Source organism: Coregonus lavaretus, assembly GCF_964263955.1.
Source record: "Coregonus lavaretus genome assembly, chromosome: 12".
Classification (NCBI taxonomy): Eukaryota; Metazoa; Chordata; class Actinopteri; order Salmoniformes; family Salmonidae; genus Coregonus; species Coregonus lavaretus.
This window is the reverse complement of record NC_139999.1, coordinates 57,176,141-57,203,341: the sequence shown is the minus strand read 5'-3', so window position 1 is coordinate 57,203,341 and position 27,201 is coordinate 57,176,141. Positions and strand designations below refer to the sequence as shown.

The window sequence follows — 27,201 nt, the reverse complement described above, 5'->3', positions numbered from 1 at the left end:
GCAGCTCTTTTCACCCTCTACTCTTTTCTATTTTTAACAATGACCTGCCACTGACATTAAATAAAGCCTGTGTGTCTATGTCTGCTGATGATTCAACCCTATAAGCATCAGCAACCACAGCTAGTGAAATCACTGCAACCATAAACAGAGAGTTGCAGTCAGTTTTAGAATGGGTGGTTAGTAATAACTTGGCTGTTGAGCAAGTTGAGGAGACTAAATTACTTGGTGTTACCTTGGATTGTATACTGTCACGGTCAAAGTATATTGATTCAATGGTTGTGAAGATGGGGAGAGGTCTGTCTGTGATAAAGAGATGCTCTGCTTTTTTGACACCACACTCCACAAAGCAATTGGTAGAGCATGGCGCTTGTAACGCCAGGGTAGTGGGTTCGATCCCCGGGACCACCCATACGTAAAAATGTATGCACACATGACTGTAAGTCGCTTTGGATAAAAGCGTCTGCTAAATGGCATATTATTATATTATTATTATTATCTTATCTTAATTATTGCCGAGTCATATGGTCAGGTGCTGCAAAGAAGGACCTAGAAAAACTGCAGCTGGCCGAGACCAGAGTGGCACATATTGCACTTCACTGTAATCAGAGGGCTAATATCAATACTATGCATGCCAGTCTCTCTTGGCTAAAAGTAGAGGAGAAACTGACTGTTTCTTATAAAAACAAGAAGTAATGCAATGTGTTGAATTCCAAATAGTTTGCATAGTCAACTTACACACAGCACTGACACACACTTACACCACCAGGCATGCCACCAGGTGTCTTTTCACAGCCCCCAAATCCAGAACAAAATCAAGAAAACGTACAGTATTATATAGAGCCATGATTGCATGGAACTTCCTTTCATCTCAGATTGCTCAAATTAACAGCAAACTTTGTTTAAAAAAACAGCTAAAGCAACATCTCATCGCGCAACGCGTCTCCCCTATTTCACCTAGATAGTTTGTGTGTATGTACTGATATGTAGGCTATGTGTGACATTTTAAATGTATGTAGTTCTGTCTGTAAGCTGTTCATGTTTCATGTTTTGTGTGGACCCCAAGAAGAGTAGCTGCTGCTATCGCAACAGCTAACTGGGATCCTAATAAAATACCAAATAGGAATTAATTTTCGCTATGCTTACTCTTCATCTAATTAACTCACTTATTTAAAATAAATAATTTAAAAGATAAATAAATGCCCTCTTGAGTCTCGCCGTAGGAATGTGGACTCTTAGAAAACTGTTTGCTGCTGTATATCCAACTATGCCCTTGTCATGAACCCTGCGTCCTGAGTCTGTTCCTGCCTGTGTTGCCGTTTTTCTGCTCGGTATCTCCTGTTTCCTGTAGGTGCCTGAACGCACCCTGTCCGGTTGCCGGGCGACGATGCTAGGCGGGTGATCTCTCGATTAACTACACCTGCTTCTCATCAGCCTCGGCACACCTGGTCCTGATCATCACCCCTTCTTAAGCTCTGACCTGACATCCATTCCCTGCCGGATCGTTAGCCATTAACAGTATGTTTTGTCAGCGTATCAGCCTCTGAGTACTAGCGTTAGTTTTGTTGTTTTTGCACCTTGTTGACCTGCCATGTACTTACCTCCGTTTTTTCTGTCTACAGTCATTCTCCCGGAACCTTCACCCAACCCCTGCCGTGCCATCATTTAATCTGCTACTTCACCTCCATCTACTCATCTCCGTCTCCTGGATTATTCTGCATCGTTTGAATCTGTAAATAAACCCTCACCTTCGTTCAACTCACCGTGTCCTGGTCTGCTTCTGGGTTCTGTCTTAGAGAACCGTGACAGCCCTTGCTCACGTTCCCCTTGAAACGATATAACTGGTCTAGATATAATGACTTTAAAATGGAGATTACATTTGTTTTCTTTATTTTATTTTTACACATGTATATTTTTTAACAACACACTTATTCAATTGTGTTGAATGGGATAAGTATGAGCTAAACTTTAGGAAATACTTTGGAAAATAGCTATCCTTTGGAAAATACCAAATCTTTATTCATGCCAATAACATAATACATACACTTTGTATGCTATTAATTTTCAATTTTATCGGGCATTAAAACCTGACTGAATTAATTCTAGATGGATCCCGTATGTTTCAGAGACCCTAAAGGGAAGAATATCTCATTAAAGTTGGCATACAAACCCTTAACTGGAAAACAATGTTTTGCTAGGGTGGAGAAGCAATATTGTTAAATTGGATTTTGTTTAACTAAAACACAGCAAATGGGAGCTTGAGATTAAAAGGAGATGAGTATTTTGGTTGTTTTGTTCAAGGGCTTGTTTTTCACATTATGTTCAAGAAACCTGTGTTGTAAACACAATGAGTCATGTGCTTAAATTGTAAGTGTGTAATCAATATTTTCAGATCCATTTGTTGATGAATTTGACGTTGGTCGTCTATTGTTTACACTGTTTAATATTCAGCTACCGAGTGTAAATTGAAATCCTATTTATTTTTCTATGTTCATTGTAGAAAGTCTACAAACGGAAATCAACGTCTTTGAAAAAAAACATTTGTTTGATAGAGTTCTTTTTTAAGATTGCGGCTGTCAAGAAAAACAACAAAAAGCAGTATTGTGTTTTTCATGCTGTGCTCCATAAAAGCTGTCTCTCTAAAGTCAGATAAATCGGCAGTAAAAGGATTATTCAATCCTCACTGTTTTAAATCTCCTCAGGGACCTCACAGATTTTCTAATAATAGACGATTTAACCATACAGGGTACGCTCAAGACAAAACACATGTCAAATAAGAAATTGAGAACAATCCTCCCTCTCCTGTTTTTGAAGAATTAGAGCTAACAAAGAATTTCCAACAAGTCGAGAAATTGTTCCTAAACAGTATCAGTGTTATGGTAAAAATGTCTCGTTGGTGGAATAAACATGGTTATTTGGTTGGGTGGGGGTTGGGAGGCTGACTGGGGATGACAAATATCTTTGGGCCAAGTACATCCAATGCTTCATCGACCATATGACGCTAAGCCCTGTCATCATCGCTTTCCAATCTGATTATGAATGGCTAGATCAGTGGACAGCAAGTGGACACGGACACACACACACACGCCCCACCACCAACCCCCATGCAACCAAGGTCTAACCCGGTGAAGCGTCCTTACTGGCCAAACAAAGAGGTGGATGCTTATGACCCTTATACTATCCATGAACAAAGGGTCTGCCGTGTTAACTGCCCGTTAACATGGCATTCTATGAATTTATGAGTAAATGTGATATTACAAAATGTGCTAGTAAGCACTGTGTTGCATGAATAATCCTATATTGATCTAAGACTAGGATCAACAATAAATGTATTGATCATTGTTGACAATAATAGATTTTTAAAAAACGATAAAAGTACATTGGCATTACAGTAAAATACATTGAGTAGGTGTACATGTGTGACCTAAAGAAAATAGAAAAATGAATCGGGTGACTTAAATCTAACCACCAAACTCCCAAATCTAATCTGCTTCTGGTAAACTGGGAGTTTAAGATAATGGGATTCAGTGTCGTTTCTACCTTAATTAGAACCTCCATTGCGGCTATGAATATATTTCAGTTTCAACAGCGAGGGGAAAAAGGAACATTTAAAATGTAAAGCATATTCACGAGACGACTCATACTGCTTTAAAGCTAAAGTCATTACCATAGAAGTGCAATTAGCTGAGAACAGTCAATGTGCACTAATTACAAAATTACAACCCAGAGATTACAGATTTTTATGAAAAAACGATTAACACATTTTCTGAGACGTTGCAACTCTCAACTAGTTTGAGACCTCGTGGGAGGTTTGGTCTGTGTTAATGAAAAGATACCACAGTCTTTATGGAATGAGGATATCATAGCGCAGGGATAACGGCAATGTCTGCAAATTTTTTGGTTATACGTTACATCCAGTCACACAAATACAATGTTTTCATTTGTGCTTATTAATTCACACTGTAGTCATATTGGGTTTTGAATACTTTGACAACAGTCTGTAATCAGCACTCATTATACAGTCATTAGAAGTATAACCAATCATTATTGTGGTTTTAATTAGTGGATCAATTAAGGTCTTACTATGTTTCCATCAACTTATAAATAATATAATATGCCATTTAGCAGACACTTTTATCCAAAGCGACTTAGTCATGCGTGCATACATTTTTGTGTATGGGTGGTCCCTGGGATCGAACCCACTACCTTGGCGTTACAAGCGCCATGCTCTACCAGCTGAGCTACAGAGGACAACTTGCGGTTCTATCAAGCTAGTGCCTTTACTGCAAAGCATTATCTGTTTGAATACATGTATGACGCCACAACAATACGGCCACCATCTTTAACCATCAAGGAGCCTATTCCAAGAAGTAAGCCATCATGATCTATTTTAAAAGACAACTATATAGGCAAGCTATCAGACACAAATAGCCTGAATGTTCATTGCTGCTAACTAAATAACTATCTCACATCAGATTTTGGTATAAATACACAATAGTGTGCATTAAAATACCAGAGGGATATTAGTATCATTTATGTGTTTTGGTATAAAATGTTGTCAATGTAAATTGTACTCGCAATTCACCATGTTTCTGCCAGCTGTACAATGTTGTTGAAGAACAGTAAAAAACATCTCTCTCTCTCTCTCTCTCTCTCTCTCTCTCTCTCTCTCTCTCTCTCTCTCTCTCTCTCTCTCTCTCTCTCTCTCTCTCTCTCTCTCTCTCTCTCTCTCTCTCTCAGCTATTGACAAATGTGTCATCTATATTATTATTGTATTTATTTTGTTGTGTCATATTTTTGTCATGTGCAGAGATGGATTTGGGCACTGTCCCCAGCCGGGCTAGTAGACAGCAATTTAAACTAGCCTGTGTCCAAAACCATGTGATATTTCAACATTTTACTGGCCTGGCAGGCTAGTTTGGTAGTTTTGCTAGTATCCCTATGTGTACAGGCAACAGATAAACCCCTTGCATGTATTTGAACTAGGAACAGGACAAGACAGTGGAACCAAGACAAAACCACTAAAGACACAAATACTCTGACACACACCATCCTCCTCTGTCTGCTTGACGATCTCCTCGCTCTCCTTGCTGCCCTCTGGGTTGGCGAGGACCAGGCGAAGGCGCACGGTGACGAAGGGCCTCAGGCCCCGAAGGGTGTAGTGGGATGATGTCTGGATCAATTCCTCGGCCGCAAACTCCTGCTGGTTGAACACATACTGGTACTGCACCGTCAGGTTGTAGCTGTGGCAGCGCGTCACGGCATAGCCAAACGTTTCCCACTGCAGCGTGAGCTGGCGGGCCCGAATGTCCACCACATTGACGTTCTGAGGCCCGTGGACTGGGTCTGAAGGCAGAAGGAGAAAGACAGGAACAGGGGTTAGAGTTTGTGAACATATCCTCATATCTAACCACTGACAAATTAAGAGCCTCACTGCTTAGGGATCCCATAACTAAGAGGAACTGACTGCCTCACTGCTTAAGGATCCCATAATTGATTGCACAGGATGGGCTGATGTTCGGTGGCATTGAGTCACATGAGGGGAAAAAAACCTGAACTGCTATTGATGTATTATGGAGATAGTTGTTTAGCACAGTGCAGTTGTTTAGCACTTTGATCAAGTCTGCCTCTTTGATAAATCTCCACCAACCACTAACCCCCCCATGGATGTTCGGTGGGCTATCACAGCAGTATCATCCATATGTTGCGAGTATCATGGTTAAGTTGATATACCATGCATGAGTGAATGACAAAAGGATTGCTCAAACAAAGCTCTTTAGCCTCAAGGTCATTCTAATTCCCCTAGATTAGCTAATAACAACAGCTAAATCATACAAGATGGTGGGAGACAAAAACCGCCCTTCCATTTGGGTTCTGTTTGGGTGCGTCTGGGTGGGACTTGAAATGTAAAAGGTTTTGTCTCATTTTACAAGATGAAAAGCCTGTAGTGTAATCTGCACAAGCCAAAGCTAAGTGCACAAACAACTGGCATTTGGCTGCTGAGCCCTTAAACCTTTTGAACTGGTTGTTAAGAAGCCCCTCGAATCTTATCGATGGCATCATCCAGAAAAGCATTTCTGCAATTCCTGAATACTTTATTGTTTGGAGATACAGTGCAATGTTTTGATGACGTCTACTTTATGATATGAGTGATGTTATGATATGAGTCTGGAAAAAGGAAGCTCCATGTATTGCAGTTGTGGTAAACTACACAGTGATCAATATAACTAATGGTAAATCTACTTTTTCATGCATCACATACTACTATTCTCCACAGAACACAAAACACAGTAACTTGACGACTTTGTGTAATACAGACTTATGCGTGCTTAGAACAAGGCCTCACAGTAGTGTTCCAACTGGCTACAGCCCGATTTCTGGAACTGATAGAGAATAATGCTGAACAACAAAAGCCCAAATCCCCAGGTTTGAAGGGACCTGATTAGGGCTAATCTAGGGCTAATCAGGGTTCACTTCGGAAATCAGCTCTAAGAAGATTGCTAATTTCAGTCTGGAAAATCCAATAGGGGGGACTCTGTGAAGCCTGAGTTATAACTTTGCTTTTGTCGTTAAGTCAATGAAGGCATCTCCTGAGTTGCCCTTGATCTTGACAAATAACGGCTCAGTGTTGTCGTTGTTATCCTCCTCCAGCTCCTCTCAGCTATCTACCACAAATGAAGATGAGGGAAGGAGGGAGGGAGTAAGGGATGGAGGGACAGGAGGGGGCTAGCATTGGGCATGACTCAAGTCTCATTAATCAGGGTACATGGCGGTCGGCAGTGGTTGGCACACACTGAGGGGCAACTGGGAGGGTTGCTATGCCATGGGTGGGCCGACTCCACTCCAGGTAGGGGTTCGGGGCTCAGGTAGCGGCCCCGCTGATCGATGAGCGGGGAAAGGGATCATTAATCGCAAACTTTGGGGAGCTCCGCTGAGGAGAAAAGGAGAAATGGAAATCAATCTTCATGCCGGCTCCGGTTCTTCCTGCCGACACTCCGCCACATTCATCACCCCAGCCACTCCACAATAGAGCAAAGAGGAAATTGCGAGCAATAAACATATCAATGGGTGCCCACAAAAGTCAACTGCGTGGGAACTTTACGCTGCGCAATTCCAAAGGAGAGTAAAAAGACATAAAATAGAATAAGTCAATCTCACTGGCTAGGCTACCACTGGCTTTTGTCCTTGGGCACCGGAGGGACAACAGAGGGACATTATAAGTTATATGTTTTGGAAAGTATAGAGGGGGAGCGATTTAGTCCAAAGTAACACCCTTGAGCAGTGGTCACCAACCTTTTCTGAGTCAAGATCACTTTCTGAGTCAAAATGCAAGCCGAGATCTACCGCTCAGATATTTTAACCAATTAAAAACTGTTCTGCAATGACGTTTGTGCAGTAGGCTATAGGCCCAATACATTATCACTGCATAGAGGCTATACTTGAATTGCCCTGCCAATGCTGTTCTTCTCAGTCCATTTTGAAATTATATTTCAACATTGTAGGTATATGATCACACTGGTAATAGATCATTTGTTGTATTACTTGTGAGGCATAGTGTTTCGGCCGAGGCTGCTCCTCCTCCTTGTTCGGGCAGGTTTCAGCGGTCGTCGTCCCCGGAGTACTAGCTGCCTATCTATGTTTCATGTTCGTTTGGTTTTGTCTTGATGTTGTACACCTGTGTCTAGTTAGTCCTCATTAGTGTCCTATTTAGTTCTCGTTGTGTGTGTCAGGTGTTGTGTGTGATTGCTCTTCTGTTTGGTGTTCTGAGCTACGTGTTTCCCTCCGTTGTTTTGGAGAGGTTTTCGCACATTTTAGTGCGCCTATTGTTTGACGCCTGTGTGCGCCTTTATTCTCGCCTCCGGGCTTGTTTGCTCGTGTACTACGTGAATATTTCACTAAAGTATTTTGGACTTAGTTTCTGCGTCCTGCGCTTGATTCCTGCACCACACCCACCTTCAGCAACCCTGACACATAGCTGAGTGAGCATAATAATATTTTTTTTTTTTCCTGGACTAATGGCCTGCATCTGATGTTCAGTCTGAGGAGAGGGAGGGAGCAGCAGTGAGGCTGCCTCACCTGACTCACCGTCTCTCCCTCCTTCTGCTAAGAAAAGGGGAAACTGTGCAGACATGGTGATCTGAGCTACAGTATCTGATTGGCTAGCAGTAGGCCTATAAGTGCACTTGATTTGCTCTCTGGGCCTGCTGGGTAGTTTTATCTTCAGACTCATGAAATGGTTCAAAATGGGAACACTTTGCCTTCGAGGCGCTAGGGCTGCTGAATCAAGTGCACCTACCGCCAACAGTGCGAAATGAATAAAACAATTAGGAACGCAAGGCTTTATCGTTGTTTTATTTACAGAAATGTTTGGTGATCGACTAGGAATTCCTTGGAATTCCGGTTGGTGACCGGTTGGTGACCACTGCCCTAGAGGCTGGCAAATGCAACGCCAGAGTTGTGGGTTCGTTTCCCATGGGGGGCCAGTATGAAAAATGTATGCACTCACTAACTGTAAGTCACTCTGGATAAGAGCGTCTGTTAAATGACTAAAATGTAAAATGTTGTAGCGTCATACCCAAGAAGACTTGATGCTGTAATCGCTGCCAAAGGTGCAAGCTGGTTGAGAGAATGCCAAGAGTGTGTAAAGCTGTCATCAAGGCAAAGGGTGGCTATTTGAAGAATCTCAAATCTAAAATATATTTAGATTTGTTTAACACTTTTTTGGTTACTACGTGATTCCATATGTGTTATTTCATAGTTCTGATGTCTTCACTAATATAACATAATAATTTAATAAATAGTAAAAATTAAGAAAAACCCTTGAATGAGTAGGTGTGTCCAAACTTTTGACTGGTAGTGTATTTAAGAATCTTTCAAATAAAAAAAAATCAGTTACTGTAGCACAGGTGTGCGGCGCATGATACATAGCTAATTAGCACAGGTGGCCGCCTATGTCTCTGTCTGTCTTCCGTAAACAAGCGCTGTAACATGGAGATATGGCCATGTGGGAACATTAACCCTAACCCTATAAAGGTGTGTAGTAATTTAACCTTTTTTTATGTTTCCAAAACCTTTCCGCAAGCAATGTTTGTCAATATTTAGAGCAAGCGGCAGGGCTCTTAACAAAAGTTCCCCGGGAAGAAGATACCTTCATCAATAGGCGCTAAGGTAGTTAGCGTCTATGAATGGGCTAGACCCAGAGACCCAGAGTTTTACCTGAACAGGTCATGAGATCAGGAAAAACTCCAGGCCCCAGAAAATACACTACTTTTTAACCTGTGGTGCAATCTCTGATTCGCAATATCTACATTCTAAAGTCTAACAGTGCAATCTAATACTTTTTATATCATGATTATGAAAGGGATATGAATGCTCCATAATGGCCTCAGTGCCCCTAGTATTCAGTAGCAAAAGCCTCCTAAAGACAAGATAAGCCCCCCAGAGATACTTGACTTAAGCAAATTGGATTAACACGACTGCAAGCATATGTTCCAGTGACTATTTTTTAGTGTTTTTTTAATTATGTTTGAAAAGCGACTCCGAAGTTGGAAGGAAAACTGCACATTTTAATTTAGCTACATTGTATCTGCATGAGAGACTCTGGTACTTGGCTAGAAGCTGCATGAGATCCTCTGGTACTTGGCTTGAAGCTTGCCTCCATTTTCCTTCAAACATGTAAAGAATATGCAGAGATTCACAAATGATTTGATAACTAAGCTTTATATACAAAATACAAGTTGGATATTGCAATAGAGATAAACACAGAACGTTCAGGGCCTTTTAGGATTAAACTTAAGAAAGAAAGGGGATGTGTGGATCGATCGAAACTTTCCAAAATGTCACAACATCGGTTTAGCTTGACAGACTTGGAACTACCTGCTGCTCTTTTGTTATTGGATAGGGTGGTTGTTTTGTTCATTTACTAAATGGCATTATTGACCTCCATCTTCCTCAAGGGGTCTCCGGTCCATAAAACGGTGGAAAAAGATGTTGACGCAATTTCTTTGAAGCCCATTGAATCCCTCACTGTCTATCCTCCCTATAATCACCAAGACCTCGAGAATTCCCGTCTTTATTTCACGACTGGCAGGTACTGCAATGTCCAGCAATTCTCACCCATAATTGTCATACATAATTGTCTGCTAAATGGCATATTATATTATTATTATACAAAAAAAAGGGATACAGTGGTGGGACGTTGTCCATCTCTGTTCATGAGACCGAGAGACTGTGATGCCTTCTAGCTAATTATAACTGAGGGTACACTCAGGACGAGGTCGAATGGTGTTTAAGTGTGTAGGACAGTTGAAAGCGGAAGGCCGATGGAATCCGAAGTTGTTGTGTCGTTTCAGTGAGAGGTATTGACAGGGGTTTTAACACAAGTTCACTGTGTTTTCCAATGGAGCATGGGACCTGGATTTGTTTGAGTTCCTTTGAGTCATTTTATAGACTAGACTACAGTACATGTTCTTAACAACTCAATAGATCTCTGTAGACTACACTTTAACCAAGCCTTTATGGAAACCTAAAATTGCATTCTGTGGGTCTATCCATGAGTGCACAGGGCATGCAGGAAAAATCCAGCCCCACTTATATAAGGAATCACAAATGAGTTGTCCGACCTTTAGTACAATAGCCCAGCACTTCCACCCCATGGAAAAAAGCCTCCATTCACATCCTGTGACATTCTAAATCCCCATCATTTGAAGTTTGCTATCTCAGTTTAATGAGGGATTCTGGAGTGCAACTCAAACACACACACACAAACACACACACACACAATATATATACACACACGCACACCCTTGGTGGTTTGTGAGGGCTGGAGAGGCAGGCGGGCAGCTGTCAAAAATGATGTGCACTTCCTGACTGCTAACGTGCCGGTGTTGGCTGGGCTGTCCATTTCCCGGGCCACAGGTCACCCTTTAAAGCAGAGAACAATTAGGGAGGCAGAGTGGTGGAGCGGAGCCGAGTACAACTGTTGCCTTAATTACCTGGGCTCTCCCCCGGTGGCTCCCCGCCACTCTCTCACTACTCCAGCAGGCTCCTTTCACAGCCCTGCCAATCAATACACCCATTGATTAATTTGCCTGAACCTGTGGTTTAAATTGCATTAATGTCTGAGGCATGTATCTGTGCAGAGCTACAATTATGTAAACATTTGATTGAGACTAATCAAAAGTGCAGTTTTATTGAGATTCCAAGGAATGAAATATTAAAAGGGGCAATATGTGGTTCAAACAACAGCAAAGCGGGCACCCTGTCACCTTTGGGGCTAGAGAAATGTAACCACCCTCTAATGAAGAGATGGGGCTATGGATGCATGGACTGACTATCCATGAGATCAAAATGATAGTTTTAACAATATAAATATAATTTAGGTTTTAACCATGTTTTGAAGCTATACAGTGTTTGTCTACAATCACATTGTTTACAAACAATGGAGTAAAACAAGCTTATATTTTGGGTTCTGATGAGGTTTGACAGTTGAACTAAGCTAATGAGGCATTTATAAGTTATATGTGTTAATAATCAATGGCTATATGTCATTAATGAAAAGTAACAAATATATCTAGCAAACGCAGATTGCCCCTTTAAAGGTGAGGACTACTGTATATATTATTAGTTCTTATGCTATATATTGGCAAAATATGGTCTTACATTATTGTTCTCAAGGCTGGATTCCTGTTAAACATTGCTAAAGTGCACCGCTCTATTCAGTGGCCGCTCAATAGCCCTCAATCGCTCTCCACTCTCCATTTGGTAGACAAGAGACGTGGAAACAGGGATGGGCCATTCTCCCAACCGAAACAGGGATGGGCCATTCTCCCAACCGAAACAGGGATGGGCCATTCTCCCAACCGAAACAGGGATGGGCCATTTTCCCAACCGAAACTGGGATGGGCCATTCTCCCAACCGAAACAGGGATGGGCCATTCTCCCAACCGAAACAGGGATGGACCATTCTCCCAACCGAAACAGGGATGGGCCATTCTCCCAACCGAAACAGGGATGGGCCATTCTCCCAACCGAAACAAGCGGAAGAGCACGATAATATCCTGAACAAAAATAGAAACGCAACATGCAACAATTTCAAAGATTTTACTGAGTTACAGTTCATATAAGGAAATCGGTCAATTGAATTAAATGAATTAGGCCCTAATCTATGGATTTCACATGACTGGGAATACAGGTATGCATCTGTTGGTCACAGATACTTTTTTTTTTTTTAAGTAGGGACGTGGATCAGAAAACCAGTCAGTATCGGGCGTATAAGCTTTTTGTACGTATGGAACATTTCTGGGATCTTTTATTTCAGCTCATGAAACATGGGACCAACACTTTATCTGTTGCGTTTATATTTTTGTTTAGTGTATAACAAATAAATACAAAACGATAAACGCTGTGTATTCTTCTTCCAAAATGAATCATTTGAAAACAAAAGAATGGTGGTGGGGAGAGAGAAAGAGAGAGAGAGAAAAGCAATCTAAATTGGGAGCAGAGTATAGACTGATGGCACAGAGACTACACAGCTAGTATCGTATCCCCTCAACACCATTACCACCTCCACCAGCACTGCCACTACCTGCCACCCACCTCTTCCCCAAAAGGGTCTGTATCGAGAGATCCTTCTGGTTATTATTACGCTATCCCTCCAGTGGAGTCAGTGAGCTGAGAAAGCAATCACCCTTCCCCTCAGAATCAATCAAACCGGCACTCATTCCAATAATTTAGGCTCCATGGAGGAAAATATCTTACTCCAATCGCTGCTTTCCCCGGTAATGAGTTCTCACAATGAGGATCAAGATACATCAAATGCCCACGGATAGATTCTCAGGTACCCTCACTCTCTCAGTCAGAGCACGGGGGAACAAACTTGTATATTTATGAACCTGGGAAGACTTGTACATTAGTATACCCTGTGTGCCCACTGCCCTTGTAAGCCAATCTGTTGATGGAAGGAGTAGAGGCTGGCGAGGCTTGGCGAGGGTCTGTAGAAAGTAGTCTTTATTTTGGTAATGAGGTGAAAACACTGGTTCAAAGAGATGGAGCAGACCTGTGGCCTGTGCTATGTTACATCTGAACCTATATCTGAACCTACGTCTGAACGCACTGTACATCAAAGCTCAAACAAGACATGTTGAGGAAATATGGAGTGACTTCCTTTTGTCTGCAATTCGATCTTGTCATTCTGAGAAAAACACGTAATAACATTTCAAATCAAATTGTATTTGTCACTCCATGCTTCGTGAACAACAGGTGTAGACTAACAGTGAAATGCTTACGGGCCCTTCCCAACAATGCGGAGAGAAAGCAAATATAACACGAGGAATAAATACGCAAAGATTAAAGAGAACTTGGCTATATACGGGGTAACAGTACTGAGTCGATGTGCAGGGGTATAAGGTAGTTGAGGTAGATACACTACATGACCAAAAGTATGTGGACACCGGCTCGTCGAACATCTCATTTCAAAATCATGGTAATTAATATGCTGCTATAACAGCCTCCACTCTTCTGGGACGGCTTTCCACTAGATGTTGGAACATTTTTGTGGGGACTGGCTTCCATTCAGCCACAAGAGCATTAGTGAGGTCGGGCACTGATGTTGGGCGATTAGGCCTGGCTTTCAGTCGGCATTCCAATTCATCCCACAGGTGTTCGATGTGGTTGAGGTCAGGGCTCTGTGCAGGCAAGTTAAGTTCTTCCACACCAATCTCGACCAACCATTTCTGTATTGACCTCAATTTGTGCAAGGGAGAATTGTTATGCTGAAACAGGAAAGAGCCTTCCCCAAACTGTTGCCACAAAGTTGGAAGTACAGAATCGTCTAGGATGTCATTGTATGCTGTAGCGTTAAGATTTCCCTTCAGTGGAACTAAGGGGCCTAGCCCGAACCATGAAAAACAGCCCCAGACAATAATTTCCTCCTCCACTAAACTTTACATTTCGCACTATGCATTCGGGCAGGTAGCGTTCTCCTGGTATCCGCCAAACCCAGATTCGTCCAGCGTGATTCATCACTCCAGAGAACGCATTTCCACTGCTCCAGAGTCCAAAGCCGGCAAGCTTTACAAGATTCCAGCCAAAGCTTGGCATTGCACATGGTGATCTTAGGCATGTGTGCGGCTGCTCGGCCATGGAAACCCATTTCATGATGCTCCCGACGAACAGTTCTTGTGCTGAAGTTGCTTCCAGAGGCTGTATGGAACTATGTAGTGAGTGTTTCAACCGAGGACAGACACGCTACGCGCTTCAGCACTCGGTTGTCCCATTCTGTGAGCTTGTGTGGCCTACCACTTCGCGGCTGAGCCGTTGATGCTCCTAGACATTTCCACTTCACAATAACTGCACTTACAGTTGACCGGGGCAGATCTAGCAGGGCAGAAACTTTACGAACTGACTTGTTGGAAAGGTGGCATCCTATAACGGTGCCAAGTTGAAAGTCACTGAGCTATTCAGTAAGGCCATTCTACTGCCAATGTTTGTCTATGGAGATTGTATGGCTGTGTGCTCGATTTTATACACCTGTCAGCAACAGGTGTGGCTGAAATACCTGAATCCATTAATTTGAAGGGGTGTCCACATACTTTTGTATATACAGTACCAGTCAAAAGTTTGGAAACACCTACTGAGTCAAGGGCTTTTCTTTATTTTCACTATTTTCTACATTGTAGAATAATAGTGAAGACATCAAAACTATGAAATAACACATATGGAATCATGTAGTAACCCAAAAAGTGTTAAATAAATCAAAATATATTTGCACACTCTTGGCATTCGCTCAACCAGCTTCATGAGGAATACTTTTCCAACAGTCTTGAAGGAGTTTCCACATATGCTGAGCACTTGTTGGCTGCTTTTCCTTCACTCCACGGTCCAACTCATCCCAAACCATCTCAATTGGGTTGAGGTCGGGTGATTGTGGAGGCCAAGTTATCTGATACAGCACTCCAACACTCTCCTTCTTGGTCAAATAGCCCTTACACAGCCTGGATATGTGTTTTGGGTCATTGTTCTGTTGAAAATCAAATGATAGTCCCACTATGCGCAAACCAGATGGGATGGCGTATCGCTGCAGAATGCTGTGGTAGCCATGCTGGTTAAGTGTGCCTTGAATTCTAAATAAATCACAGTGTCACCAGCAAAGCACCCCCACACCATCACAACTCCTCCTCCATGCTTCATGGTGGGAACCACACATGCGGAGATCATCCGTTCACCTAAATCTCAAATTTGGACTCATCAGACCAAAGGACAGATTTCCACCGGTCTAATGTCTGTTGCGCTCGTGTTTCTTGTCCCAAGCAAGTCTCTTCTTCTTATTGGTGGCCTTTAGTAGTGGTTTCTTTGCAGCAATTCGACCATGAAGGTCTGATTCACGCAGTCTCCTCTGAACAGTTGATGTTAAGATGTGTCTGTTACTTGAACTCTGTGAAGCATTTATTTGGGCTGCAATCTGAGGTGCAGTTAAATCTAATCAACTTATCCTCTGCAGCAGAGGTAACTCTGGGTCTTCCTTTCCTGTAGTGGTCCTCATGAGAGCCAGTTTCATCATAGCGCTTGATGGTTTTTGCGACTGCACTTGAAGAAACTTTAAAAGTTCTAGAAATTTCCCGGATTGACTGACCCTCATGTCTTAAAGTAATGATGGACTGTCGTTCTCTTTGCTTATTTGAGCTGTTCTTGCCATAATATGGACTTGGTCTTTTACCAAATAGGGCTATCTTCTGTATACCACTACCTTGTCACAACACAATTGATTGGCTCGAACGCATTAATAAGGAAAGAAATTCCACAAATTAACAAGGCACACCTGTTAATTGAAATGCATTCCACTTCATGTTTAACATTGTTTAACAATTGTTTTGGTTACTACATGATTCCATATGTTTTATTTCATAGTTTTGATGTCTTCACTATTATTCTACAATGCTGAAAACAGTAAAAAAATAAATAAAAACCCTTGAATGAGTAGGTGTGTCCAAACCTTTGACTGGTACTGTATAGTATATGTACATATAGGTTGGGGTAAAGTGAATAGGCAACAGGATAGATAATAAACAGTAGCATTGTATGTGATGAATCAAATGAGTAAGCTAAAAGGGTTAATGCAGATTGTCTGGGTAACTATTGGTTAACTATTTAAGTATTTAGCAATAAACAGATCATGTCAGACAGTCAAGCTATTCTCTGAGATAAAACACATTTGTTTGTGGTCAGGTTCATTTTGTGACACTACTTCTATAAATCCAGTGCCTATCAAAAGCTGGGAATAGGCTACAGTATTCTATATTGGAATGATATTACTCTCTCTGCTCATCTCCAATGGCTGTTCCTCAGTCTTTCTGACACGTCTTTCAACTTGGCCGTGACTAATGAAAATATTGACCGTCACTTGGAGCTCCTGTCAGAAAACACCCTCATCACTGAGTTGCCTGGAAGTGATCTATCATTGAGGTCACTCTAATGATGTGGTCAAGGCCTTATGTCACGACACTAATCCATCAGGTCTTGTTTGAGAGAGAAGCCGTCAAACGGCAGAGGGGAACTGTTCATCAAACCGCTAGGAGACAGTGTGAGTGTACGTGCGAGTGTCCGTGTATGTGTTAGTGTGTGCCTGCATGCATGTCAATTACATTAGGCTCATCTCTTCACAACAAATACAATTGGTTTGAGATTTAGGGATCTATTTTAACAAACCTAACGCTGGCTGTAGCATTATAGTTTCAGAGGTGGACTTCACAACCGGAATTATGGGTGCAGTAGCTGGCAGTGCCACGAAAGTGCTGGGTTTTAGTGAATAAACAAGTTGTGGGTGTGTTGAGGCTTGGACAATCAATGGCCAATCAGAACGTGCTCCATGGCTAAATATGTGGTTACTTCAAGTTGTGTCATCAACTCCAATTCGAATGTTAGTCCGTTATAGCCTAGTCTGTAAAATAACCTGACCCATATTTGCTAAATATGTTGAACACAACCCAATCGAGCCGTACTGCTTCTTGACACGATGCCCGCTTAACCCGGAAGCCAGCTGCACCAATGTGTCGGAGGAAACACTGTTCACCTGACGACCGAGGTCAGCCAGCAGGCGCCCGGCCCGCCAAAAGGAGTCGCTAGAGCACGATGAGCCAAGTAAAGCCCACCCCCAACCCGGACGACGCTGGGCCAATTGTGCGCCGCCCTATGGGACTCCCGATCACGGCCGGTTGTGATACAGCCCGGGAACGAACCCGGGTCTGTAGTGACGCCTCTAGCACTGCAATGCAGTGCCTTAGACCGCTGCGCCACTCGGGAGGCCCATTACTATTTTTTAACACACAAAACTTTGATTAATAAAATATTTAATCAGTTGTCTTTCTCAAATGAAGAGGATGATGATGCAGTCTTTGCAAGAGGGAGGGAATCTGATTGAATTGGTCCTCAACTCGTGGCTCAGTCATTTCATTCAGGGTAAGTGGAGTAAGCCATGAGTTAGCCTGCCCCAGAGCCAAATTTACCTGGCTAAAAGGTGAGCCACTTTCGTATGACCGGTTATCCCGAGTTAAACTCATGGTTGACCAAAGTTACCTCGCTAACTCCTCAAACCTGCTTCGTAGCATACCCGTTTGGTGTCCCTGGAGAAGTTCAAAGGACAAATAGATGAACCGTTTATTGAGACGTAGTTGTTTCTAGTTGTTACCAGATGGTACTAGTTTGCGTTGCCTTATGTACTGTAAAGAAGCATGTTGTTTTACTTCACACACACACACACACACACACAGTGTGTTTGCTGTTGTATTTGTGCTCTTGCCAGTGTCTTCTGTCTGTATTGTCCGTTTTGTCTTACATTGTTTATTTTTATTTCTATTTTTTTATCCCAGCCCCAGTCCCCACAGGAGGCCTTTTGCCTCTTGCCATCATTGTAAATAAGAAGTTGTTCTTAATTGACTTGCCTGGTTAAATAAGGTTAAATACAAATAAAATAAGGGGTGGGTAGGCAATGCTTTGTTTTTAATCAAATTAACAAAATGGCGGAAACCAATCATTTCTTTATGTTTTCTAAATACGAGATTCACTGGCACATCTCTCCATCCATGGGCACTGTGTGTCATGGCTGGATAGGCTGCGCTTCCACTCTTTAAAATCCATTCCATTATCAACTGCCCTATTGTGCATTTTTAATACGTCCCATTACCACTGCACGAAAGTGTCACTTTTGCGCTTGTTTTTAAGGACACACCTCAAATATTGCCACCCCTCCCACTTCAGCGCAAGCAAGCTGAAGTTAGACAGGTAAATTGCCAAACCTGGTGTTAGTGCACCAGTTTTTACATGACGAAATTGCAAACTAACGTGCGTTTGACGCTTGCGCCTCCTTAGCGCCAGACCGAAAATAGAGCCCTTATTACCATAGACTCTCAAGTTTGTCTGGAACCCTGTAACAACTTGCAGTTTGCTCACAACCTCCAACACAGGATCATGGATAACACAGGACAGAATAGGCATTCTTAACCATGACTGCATCCTGTTCATTGTCATTTCAAATTTCTCAGCAAATGAGAAGAGTGGAGGACAGCACCTTGTGGGAGTCCGTTGAGAGTGCTGACAAGACAGTATGGGGGAGTGACATGACTATTAATGATTTCTGGGGGGAAAGTCATGTGTGGCGAAACACAGGCTCCTGCCGCACTGGCTGCCTCCTGGCAGTGCGTGACGGCGACATACATTTTTAATTGAAGTTTAATCAAATTCTGCAAAGGTTACCATATTATTCGTCCCCCACCGAGTTTCTGTAGTCCTTTCTTTACCCAGTGACCTCACCACAAAGGCCAAGCCTCTTATTATGCTCTAATCAGAAAGTAGTCACCATTCAACGTCGCCATGGCAACAGTCTTCACTTCGTCTTCCGCTGCAAACCTCTGTCATTATTTTCTAAGTTATTTGTGGAGGTGCTAACACATTTTACTTGAAGCAACATCATTCCCACAAAACAGCATTATTGAATTGTTTGAAATAATACCACACATACCATATTGGACTCAACAATGTGGGAAATGTGGAGCTTTGGAGGGTTTGTGAATGTCTTCAGATCGAGAGGATGTAGGGAACACAAGCAGTGTCAGGTCAACATGGTAAGGTCAATTATTTGGACCATTTTGTGAATAACATTGGAGGAACACACCAAGTAGTCCATATTCTTTCAAACCTTTAACCATACTTTTCTCAAAGACCAGGAAAGATTGGTCAGATATGAAGAAAAGTACACTTCCCCTCAACAATAGGTGTCTGTCACACCCTTCCAAGAGAGCCTAATCCTACACTTTGGCTGAGAAGTGCCCTATTTTCTGTTCTCTCAAGACCTAGAGATGGAAGATGTCGGGATTGGACTGCACGCTGGACTGGACTTTGAACTTACAATGAAAGGGGCATCTACCTGTCAGCCATTTCTGCCCAACCTTTTATCTTTAGAGTCATAAACCAAGAGAAGTGACACCGTTGGTGGAAAAAGTATTCTGGGCATCAAAGCGCTTTTCATTCACCATGTGCTGTACTGTAGCTGGATGCCTACTCTGAGTGCTGGGTAGATGGGTCGAGAACAGGCAGTGCTCTGTCGCACACAAATTACTGGGAGAAAAGTAGTTGTAGTACTTGTCGGATCTGGAATGGGATTGGTTGCTCTTTCCAGTGAGTTCCCTACAAGCTATATGCGAATGAATTAACAAAACATATGGTACAAATGGTTATAAATTGTTTGGCCTCCTATAAAGCACTCTTCTCAAGGGATATATTAAATATAACCAAAAAAAAAGCCCATTAATTACATTTCTCTGACTGACAGGCGAATGTCATATTTTCTTTCAAACAACATGTATTTTCTGTCCATCATTCAGGTCAAAGTTCTTTCCTCTCAAAGCTCAAATTGAGATGATGATGTTGAAAGGAGGATGTCTAAGAGCAATTCACCCTGGGTAATTACGAGAGCCAGGCATTTATGTACAAGTTACTCCCTTAATGCAGGCCCCCATGTTTGATGGGCAATGCTTACTGCCCAAACCGCCGGGCAATGGCTACATTCGACTTAAAGGACTAGTTCACTATTTTACAACTTGATGTTAGATGGTTCCTCACCCTGAAAGTGGACCAGGAGAAACTGTAACTGTTTGTTTTTTATGGCCAAATCACTTTTAAGTAACATCAAACCAAATATGGAGTTGATTTCAGGTGATTTGGACATTTTTCACTTCCATAGATTTTTAGCTGAAGTTAGCTGAAGTTTGTAATGTCTGTATAAAGAAAACTGAACCATGGATTATAGTTTCTCCTGGTCCATAGACTACTTTCAGTGTGAGGAACCATTTAACATCAAGTTATAAGATAGTGAACTACTCCTTTAAAGGAGTGTCCTGCTGGGTCCTAGCACTGTTTTGTATATGGAACTGGTAGTAATTTCATGGACCCTATTCACCAGCAGCTTGTTTTGATAGACAACAAAAACAGAAAAAAGACCACTGACCTTGTCCATGATGGAAAAAATTAAAGAGAACGAGTCCAGATGACAAACCAAATTAGGTGAAAAATCTATTCTGTATTTCTTAGATTTGACTGAATATGCGTGGATGATGAATTTTCAATTCTGTATCACCAATTGTGTCTAACAGGGGCATCATAATGTCTCTGTTGAAGGGACTGAGCAAAGGAGAGCCCTATTACATGGTATTATTGATGTCGCAGATTTCAGGGGGAAAATTAGACCATTTAGCATGGTAAGGCCTCAGCCTCAGATGAAACACGGGGCCTTCGCTGCTCTTTTCAGGCCTCTAATGAACCAGAAATTGGATCCAAGTAGTTTTAGGACAAAGAACCGGAGCAGGGCGACTTATTTGTGACCAAAATTGAACAATATTCTCTCTAATAAAGACCTATTTCTTTGTTGGCGTGTCACTGCATCTCTCACGCACCCTCTGTGTCATTGTAAAAGCTTTCTCATCGTTTCTTCATCATTCTCAGAGAAGCTTATTACCGGACTTCGCCTTCTGTACACATTTGAGGGTTGAGACAGATGCAGTACTTAAGAGGAGATAAGAAATTTGCCACCTTGTCCACCTCATCTCATCTAGCAAAAGAATGTTCTTGGAAAATAGTAAATACATGGTAAATTTTTACATCAATGCTCTCAAAGTGAATGGATTGCTCATGGAATTGAATTAAACACAAGGAATTCAGATGGACCGGGGTCCTTCAGTGCGTTGTGTTCTGTAAACACAATAACCAACTTCTTCGCCCCCAGAACACCGTGCAGTGACCTCCCATTGAACCCTGGGATATGTAGGCCCATCGTGATCCTTCCTTTGGGATGTGCCGGTATTAATCGTCAAATCATGAAAATTCATTAGCTAACACCTCTAGTGCTACACTTCCCCCATCTGCTCTTCGCAGCCGAGGGATGTGTTGATTACAACTGTTACGCTATGATACATGTGCTGAATTTTAAAATGATTAATATTTTTTTCTACACTGTTTTCATGACTTTTATCATGGACTTAAATTACACAGTCAACGCTACTCAAAGATTCTTAGATCTTATTTGAGGAGGGGATTCAGTCTTGCAATGATTACATTCACCGTCTCTACTCTCATAAATGTATTAGTAGTATGCCCAAATACTATCAGGCTGAAATACTATAATGGCAGACTGTGGTATCAGAAAAACAACAAATCATTGAACTACGAGAGGACAACTTAAAGAACAATTGCATAGCAGGGAGCTGTAATCCTAACCGTGATTCATTTTTAATGAAGGCTTTTACACAGGGACAGACAATTGTAGTTAAGTTAAAAGCCTGGGATTTGTCTCTGGTGGTAAACATATTGATTAGTTGTATTCATAATGTTTCATTTATAAGCCCTGTTGACACATAAACCAATTGTATAACGCATAGAACCAGATTACAACATTGACCCCCATGAGATATAAATTAATTTCAAAAAGGTCTGGGCGAGTCTGCCTTGACGCGTTTACATTCAATACAAAGAGACAGGATACACTTAACAAAAGGCTTTCAATGGAAATGGATTGTACAGAGCAGCTGATTGGACATGTAATTATTATTTTGGATATACAGTACCAGTCAAAAGTTTGGACACACCTACTCATTCAAAGGTTTTTCTTTATTTTTTACTATTTTCTACATTATAGAATAATAGTGAAGACATCAAAACTATGAAATAACACATATGGAATCATGTAGTAACCAAAAAAAAAGTGTTAAACAAATCAAAATAGATTTTAGATTTTAGATTCTACAAAGTAGCCACCCTTTGCCTTGATGACAGCTTTGCACACTCTTAGCATTCTCTCAACCAGCTTCATGAGAAATGCTTTTCCAACAGTCTTGAAGGACTTCCCACATATGCTGAGCACTTGTTGGCTGCTTTTCCTTCACTCTGCGTTCCAACTCATCCCAAACCATCTCAATTGGGTTGAGGTCGGGCGATTGTGGAGGCCAGGTCATCTGATGCAGCACTCCATCACTCTCCTTCTTGGTCAAATAGCCATTACACAGTCTTGAGGTGTGTTTTGGGTCATTGTCCTGTTGAAAAACAAATTATAGTCCCACTATGCGCAAACCAGATGGGATGGCGTATCGCTGCAGAATGCTGTGGTAGCCATGCTGGTTAAGTGTGCCTTGAATTCTAAATAGATCACAGACAGTGTCACCAGCAAAGCACCCCCACATCATCACACCTCCTCCTCCATGCTTCATTGTGGGAACCACATGTGGAGATCATCCGTTCACCTACTCTGCGTCTCACAAAGACAAAAATCTCAAATTTGGAATCATCAGACCAAAGGACAGATTTCCACCGGTCTAATGTCCATTGCGCTCGTGTTTCTTGTCCCAAGCAAGTCTCTTCTTCTTATTGGTGTCCTTTAGTAGTGGTTTCTTTGCAGCAATTCGACCATGAAGGCCTGATTCACGCAGTCTCCTCTGAACAGACTAGGGTGGCTGGAGTCTTTGACAATTTTGAGGGCTTTCCGCTGACACCGCCTGGTATAGAGGTCCTGGATGGCAGGAAGCTTGGCACCAGTGATGTACTGGGCCGTACGCACTACCCTCTGTAGTGCCTTGCGGTCGGAGGCCAAGCAGTTGCCATACCAGGCGGTGATGCAACCAGTCAGGATGCTCTCGATGGTGCAGCTGTAGAATTTTTTGAGGATCTGAGGACCCATGCCAAATCTTTTCAGTCTCCTGAGGGGGAATAGGCTTTGTCGTGCCCTCTTCACGACTGTCTTGGTGTGTTTGGACCATGATAGTTCGTTGGTGATGTGGACACCAAGGAACTTGAAGCTATCAACCTGTTCCACTACAGCCCCGTCGATGAGAATGGGGGCGTGCTCAGTCCTCTTTTTTTTTCCTGTAGTCCACAATCATCTCCTTTGTCTTGGTCACGTTGAGGGAGAGGTTGTTGTCCTGGCACCACACGGCCAGGTCTCTGACCTCCTCCCTATAGGCTGTCTCATCGTTGTCGGTGATCAGGCCTACCACTGTTGTGTCGTCGGCAAACTTAATGATGGTGTTGGAGTCGTGCCTGGCCATGCAGTCATGGGTGAACAGGGAGTACAGGAGGGGACTGAGCACGCACCCCTGAGGGGCCCCCGTGTTGAGGATCAGTGTGGCAGATGTGTTGTTACCTACCCTTACCACTTGGGGGCGGCCCGTCAGGAAGTCCAGGATCCAGTTGCAGAGGGAGGTGTTTAGTCCCAGGATCCTTAGCTTAGTGATGAGCTTTGAGGGCACTATGGTGTTGAATGCTGAGCTGTAGTCAATGAATAGCATTCTCACGTAGGTGTTCCTCTTGTCCAGGTGGGAAAGGGCAGTGTGGAGTGCAATAGAGATTGCATCATCTGTGGATCTGTTGGGGCGGTATGCAAATTGGAGTGGGTCTAGGGTTTCTGGGATAATGCTGTTGATGTGAGCCATGACCAGCCTTTCAAAGCACTTCATGGCTACAGACGTCAGTGCTACGGGTCGGTAGTCATTTAGGCAGGTTATCTTAGAGTCCTTGGGCACGGGGACTATGGTGATCTGCTTGAAACATGTTGGTATTACAGACTCAGTCAGGGACATGTTGAAAATGTCAGTGAAGACACTTGCTCGGAGTACACGTCCTGGTAATCCGTCTGGCCCTGCAGCCTTGTGAATGTTGACCTGCTTAAAAGTCTTACTCACATCGGCTACGGAGAGCGTGATCACATAGTCATCCGGAACAGCTGGTGCTCTCATGCATGCTTCAGTGTTACTTGCCTCGAAGCGAGCATAGAAGTGATTTAGCTCGTCTGGAAGTCTTGTGTCACTGGGCAGCTCGCGGCTGTGCTTCCCTTTGTAGTCTGTAATAGTTTTCAAGCCCTGCCACATCCGACGAGCGTCAGAGCCAGTGTAGTACGATTCAATCTTAGTCCTGTATTGACTCTTTGCCTGTTTGATGGTTCATCGGAGGGCATATCGGGATTTCTTATAAGCGTCCGGGTTAGAGTCCCGCTCCTTGAAAGCGGCAGCTCTACCCTTTAGCTCAGTGCGGATGTTGCCTGTAATCCATGGCTTCTGGTTGGGGTATGTACGTACGGTCACTGTGGGGACGACATCATCGATGCACTTATTGATGAAGCCAGTGACTGATGTGGTGTACTCCTCAATGCTATCTGAAGAATCCCGGAACATGTTCCAGTCTGTGCTAGCAAAACAGTCCTGTAGCTTAGCATCTGTGTCATCTGACCACTTTTTTATTAACCGAGTCACTGGTGCTTCCTGCTTTAGTTTTTGCTTATAAGCAGGAATCAGGAGGATAGAGTTATGGTCAGATTTGCCAAATGGAGGGTGAGGGAGAGCTTTGTTCACGTCTCTGTGTGTGGAGTAAAGGTGGTCTAGAGTTTTTTTTCCTCTGGTTGCACATTTAACATGCTGGTAGGAATTAGGTAGAACGGATTTAAGTTTCCCTGCATTAAAGTCCCCGGCCACTAGGAGCGCTGCATCTGGATGAGCGTTTTCCTGTTGATTTATGGCCTTATACAGCTCATTCAGTGCAATCTTAATGCCAGCATTGGTTTGTGGTGGTAAATAGACAGCTATGAAAAATATAGATGAAAACTCTCTTGGTAAATAGTGTGGTCTACAGCTTATCATAAGATACTCTACCTCAGGCGAGCAAAACCTTGAGACTTCCTTAGTATTTGATTTTGTGCACCAGCTGTTGTTTACAAATATACACAGACCGCCACCCCTTGTCTTACCGGAGTCAGCCGTTCTATCCTGCCGATGTAGCGTATAGCCCGCTAGCTGTATGTTATCCATGTCATCGTTCAGCCACGACTCGGTGAAACATAAGATATTACAGTTTTTAATGTCCCGTTGGTAGGATAACCGTAATCTTAGGTCATCCAATTTGTTCTCCAATGATTGAAGATTGGCTAATAGGATTGATGGGAGCGGAAGTTTACTCGCTCGCCGTCGGATCCTTACAAGGCACCCCGACCTACGTCCACGATATCTCCGTCTCTTCCTCATGTGAATGACGGGGATTTGGGCCTTGTCGGGTGTCTGTAGGATATCCTTTGCGGCCGCCTCGTTGAAGAAAAAATCTTCGTCCAATACGAGGTGAGTAATCGCTGTCCTGATATCCAGAAGCTCTTTTTGGTTATAAGAGACGATGGCAGAAACATTATGTACAAAAATAAATTACAAATAACACGGAAAAACACACATAATAGTACAATTGGTTAGAGGGCTGTAAAACGGCAGCCATCTTCTCCGGCGCTGTTCTCTCTTCTCTCAGTCTGAGGTGCAGTTAACTCTAATCAACTTATCCTCTGCAGCAGAGGTAACTCTGGGTCTTCCTTTCCTGTGGCGGTCCTCATGAGAGCCAGTTTCATCATAGCGCTTGATGGTTTTGCGACTGCACTTGAAAAACGTTCAAAGTTCTAGAATTTTCCCGGATTGACTGACCTTCATGTAAGTAATGATGGACTGTCGTTTCTCTTTGCTTATTTGAGCTGTTCTTGCCATATTATGGACTTGGTCTTTTACCAAATAAGGCTATCTTCTATATACCACCCCTATCTTGTCACAACACAACTGATTGCCACAAACGCATTAAGGAAAGAAATTCCACAAATTAACTTTTAACAAGGCACACCTGTTAATTGAAATGCATTCCAGGTGACTACCTCATAAAGCTGGTTGAGAGAATGCCAAGAGTGTGCAAAGCTGTCATCAAGGCAACGGGTGGCTATTTGAAGAATCTAACATTTTAAATATATTTTGATTTGTTTAACACTTTTTTGGTTACTACATGATTCCGTATCTGTTATTTCATAGTTTTGATGTCTGCACTATTATTCTACATTGTAAAAAATTGTAAAAATAAAGAAAAACCCTTGTAGGTGTGTCGAAACTTTTGACTGGTAGTGTATATATATATATATATATATATATATATATATATATATAACAGTTTGCTCTTTATCTTAGTCCCAGATTGCAGTCAAAACGTTCATCTCCATTTAGGTGAATCAGTCTTTGACAAGGCCAAAAAACTATACCAAGGCAGGACTCTAATTCTTCCAAAATTAATCAATGAAACGTATCTGCCATGCAGAGGAAATATGACTGCTCTCACTGCATTCTGAAGAGCTTAGTTTCATAGATCCCATCAACTTAATCTCTGCCTCTCAATCGTTGCCAGACATCAAATTCCATCAGCCTATGTCAAATCCTTATTTAAAATGTCCTCGATTTAAGACATACATTTTAAAGGGATTAGAGATTGAGATACAATGAGTTCCAAAAGTATTGGGTCAGTGACACATTTTTGTTGTTGTTTTGAATCATGAATAATGATGAGTGAGAAAGTTACAGACGCACAAATATCATATCCCCCACAAAATGCTAACCTCACGTTATTGTAATGATGAGAGGTTAGCATGTCTTGCGGTATGATACTGTATTTTTGTGTCACATCATTATTCACGATTCATTCAGGACTAGCTGTAAACATGGTAGCATCCGCATTAATGTAGAAGTGTTTAGAAACATATTCTATTCTTATATACAATAAAAGTGACTCCAAAATGACACACATCATTTACCATTCATTTCTATTGGGCACAAAATAATCTGAAACACAACCAAAACAAACAGCAAACGCATCCAACGATTTTGTAGA

At 42.4% G+C, this 27,201-nt stretch overlaps 1 protein-coding gene across 1 annotated transcript in view; it reads right to left on the bottom strand.

Annotated features, from left to right (window-relative positions):
* Window positions 1-27,201, bottom strand: part of ptprt (protein tyrosine phosphatase receptor type T) — a gene marked incomplete at both ends in the record, with an annotated part of 404,935 nt that overhangs the window by 188,678 nt on the left and 189,056 nt on the right. Inside the window, 1 exon segment of the mRNA XM_084173452.1 lies at window positions 5,047-5,343. Coding sequence (XP_084029578.1) covers window positions 5,047-5,343 — 297 coding nt within the window.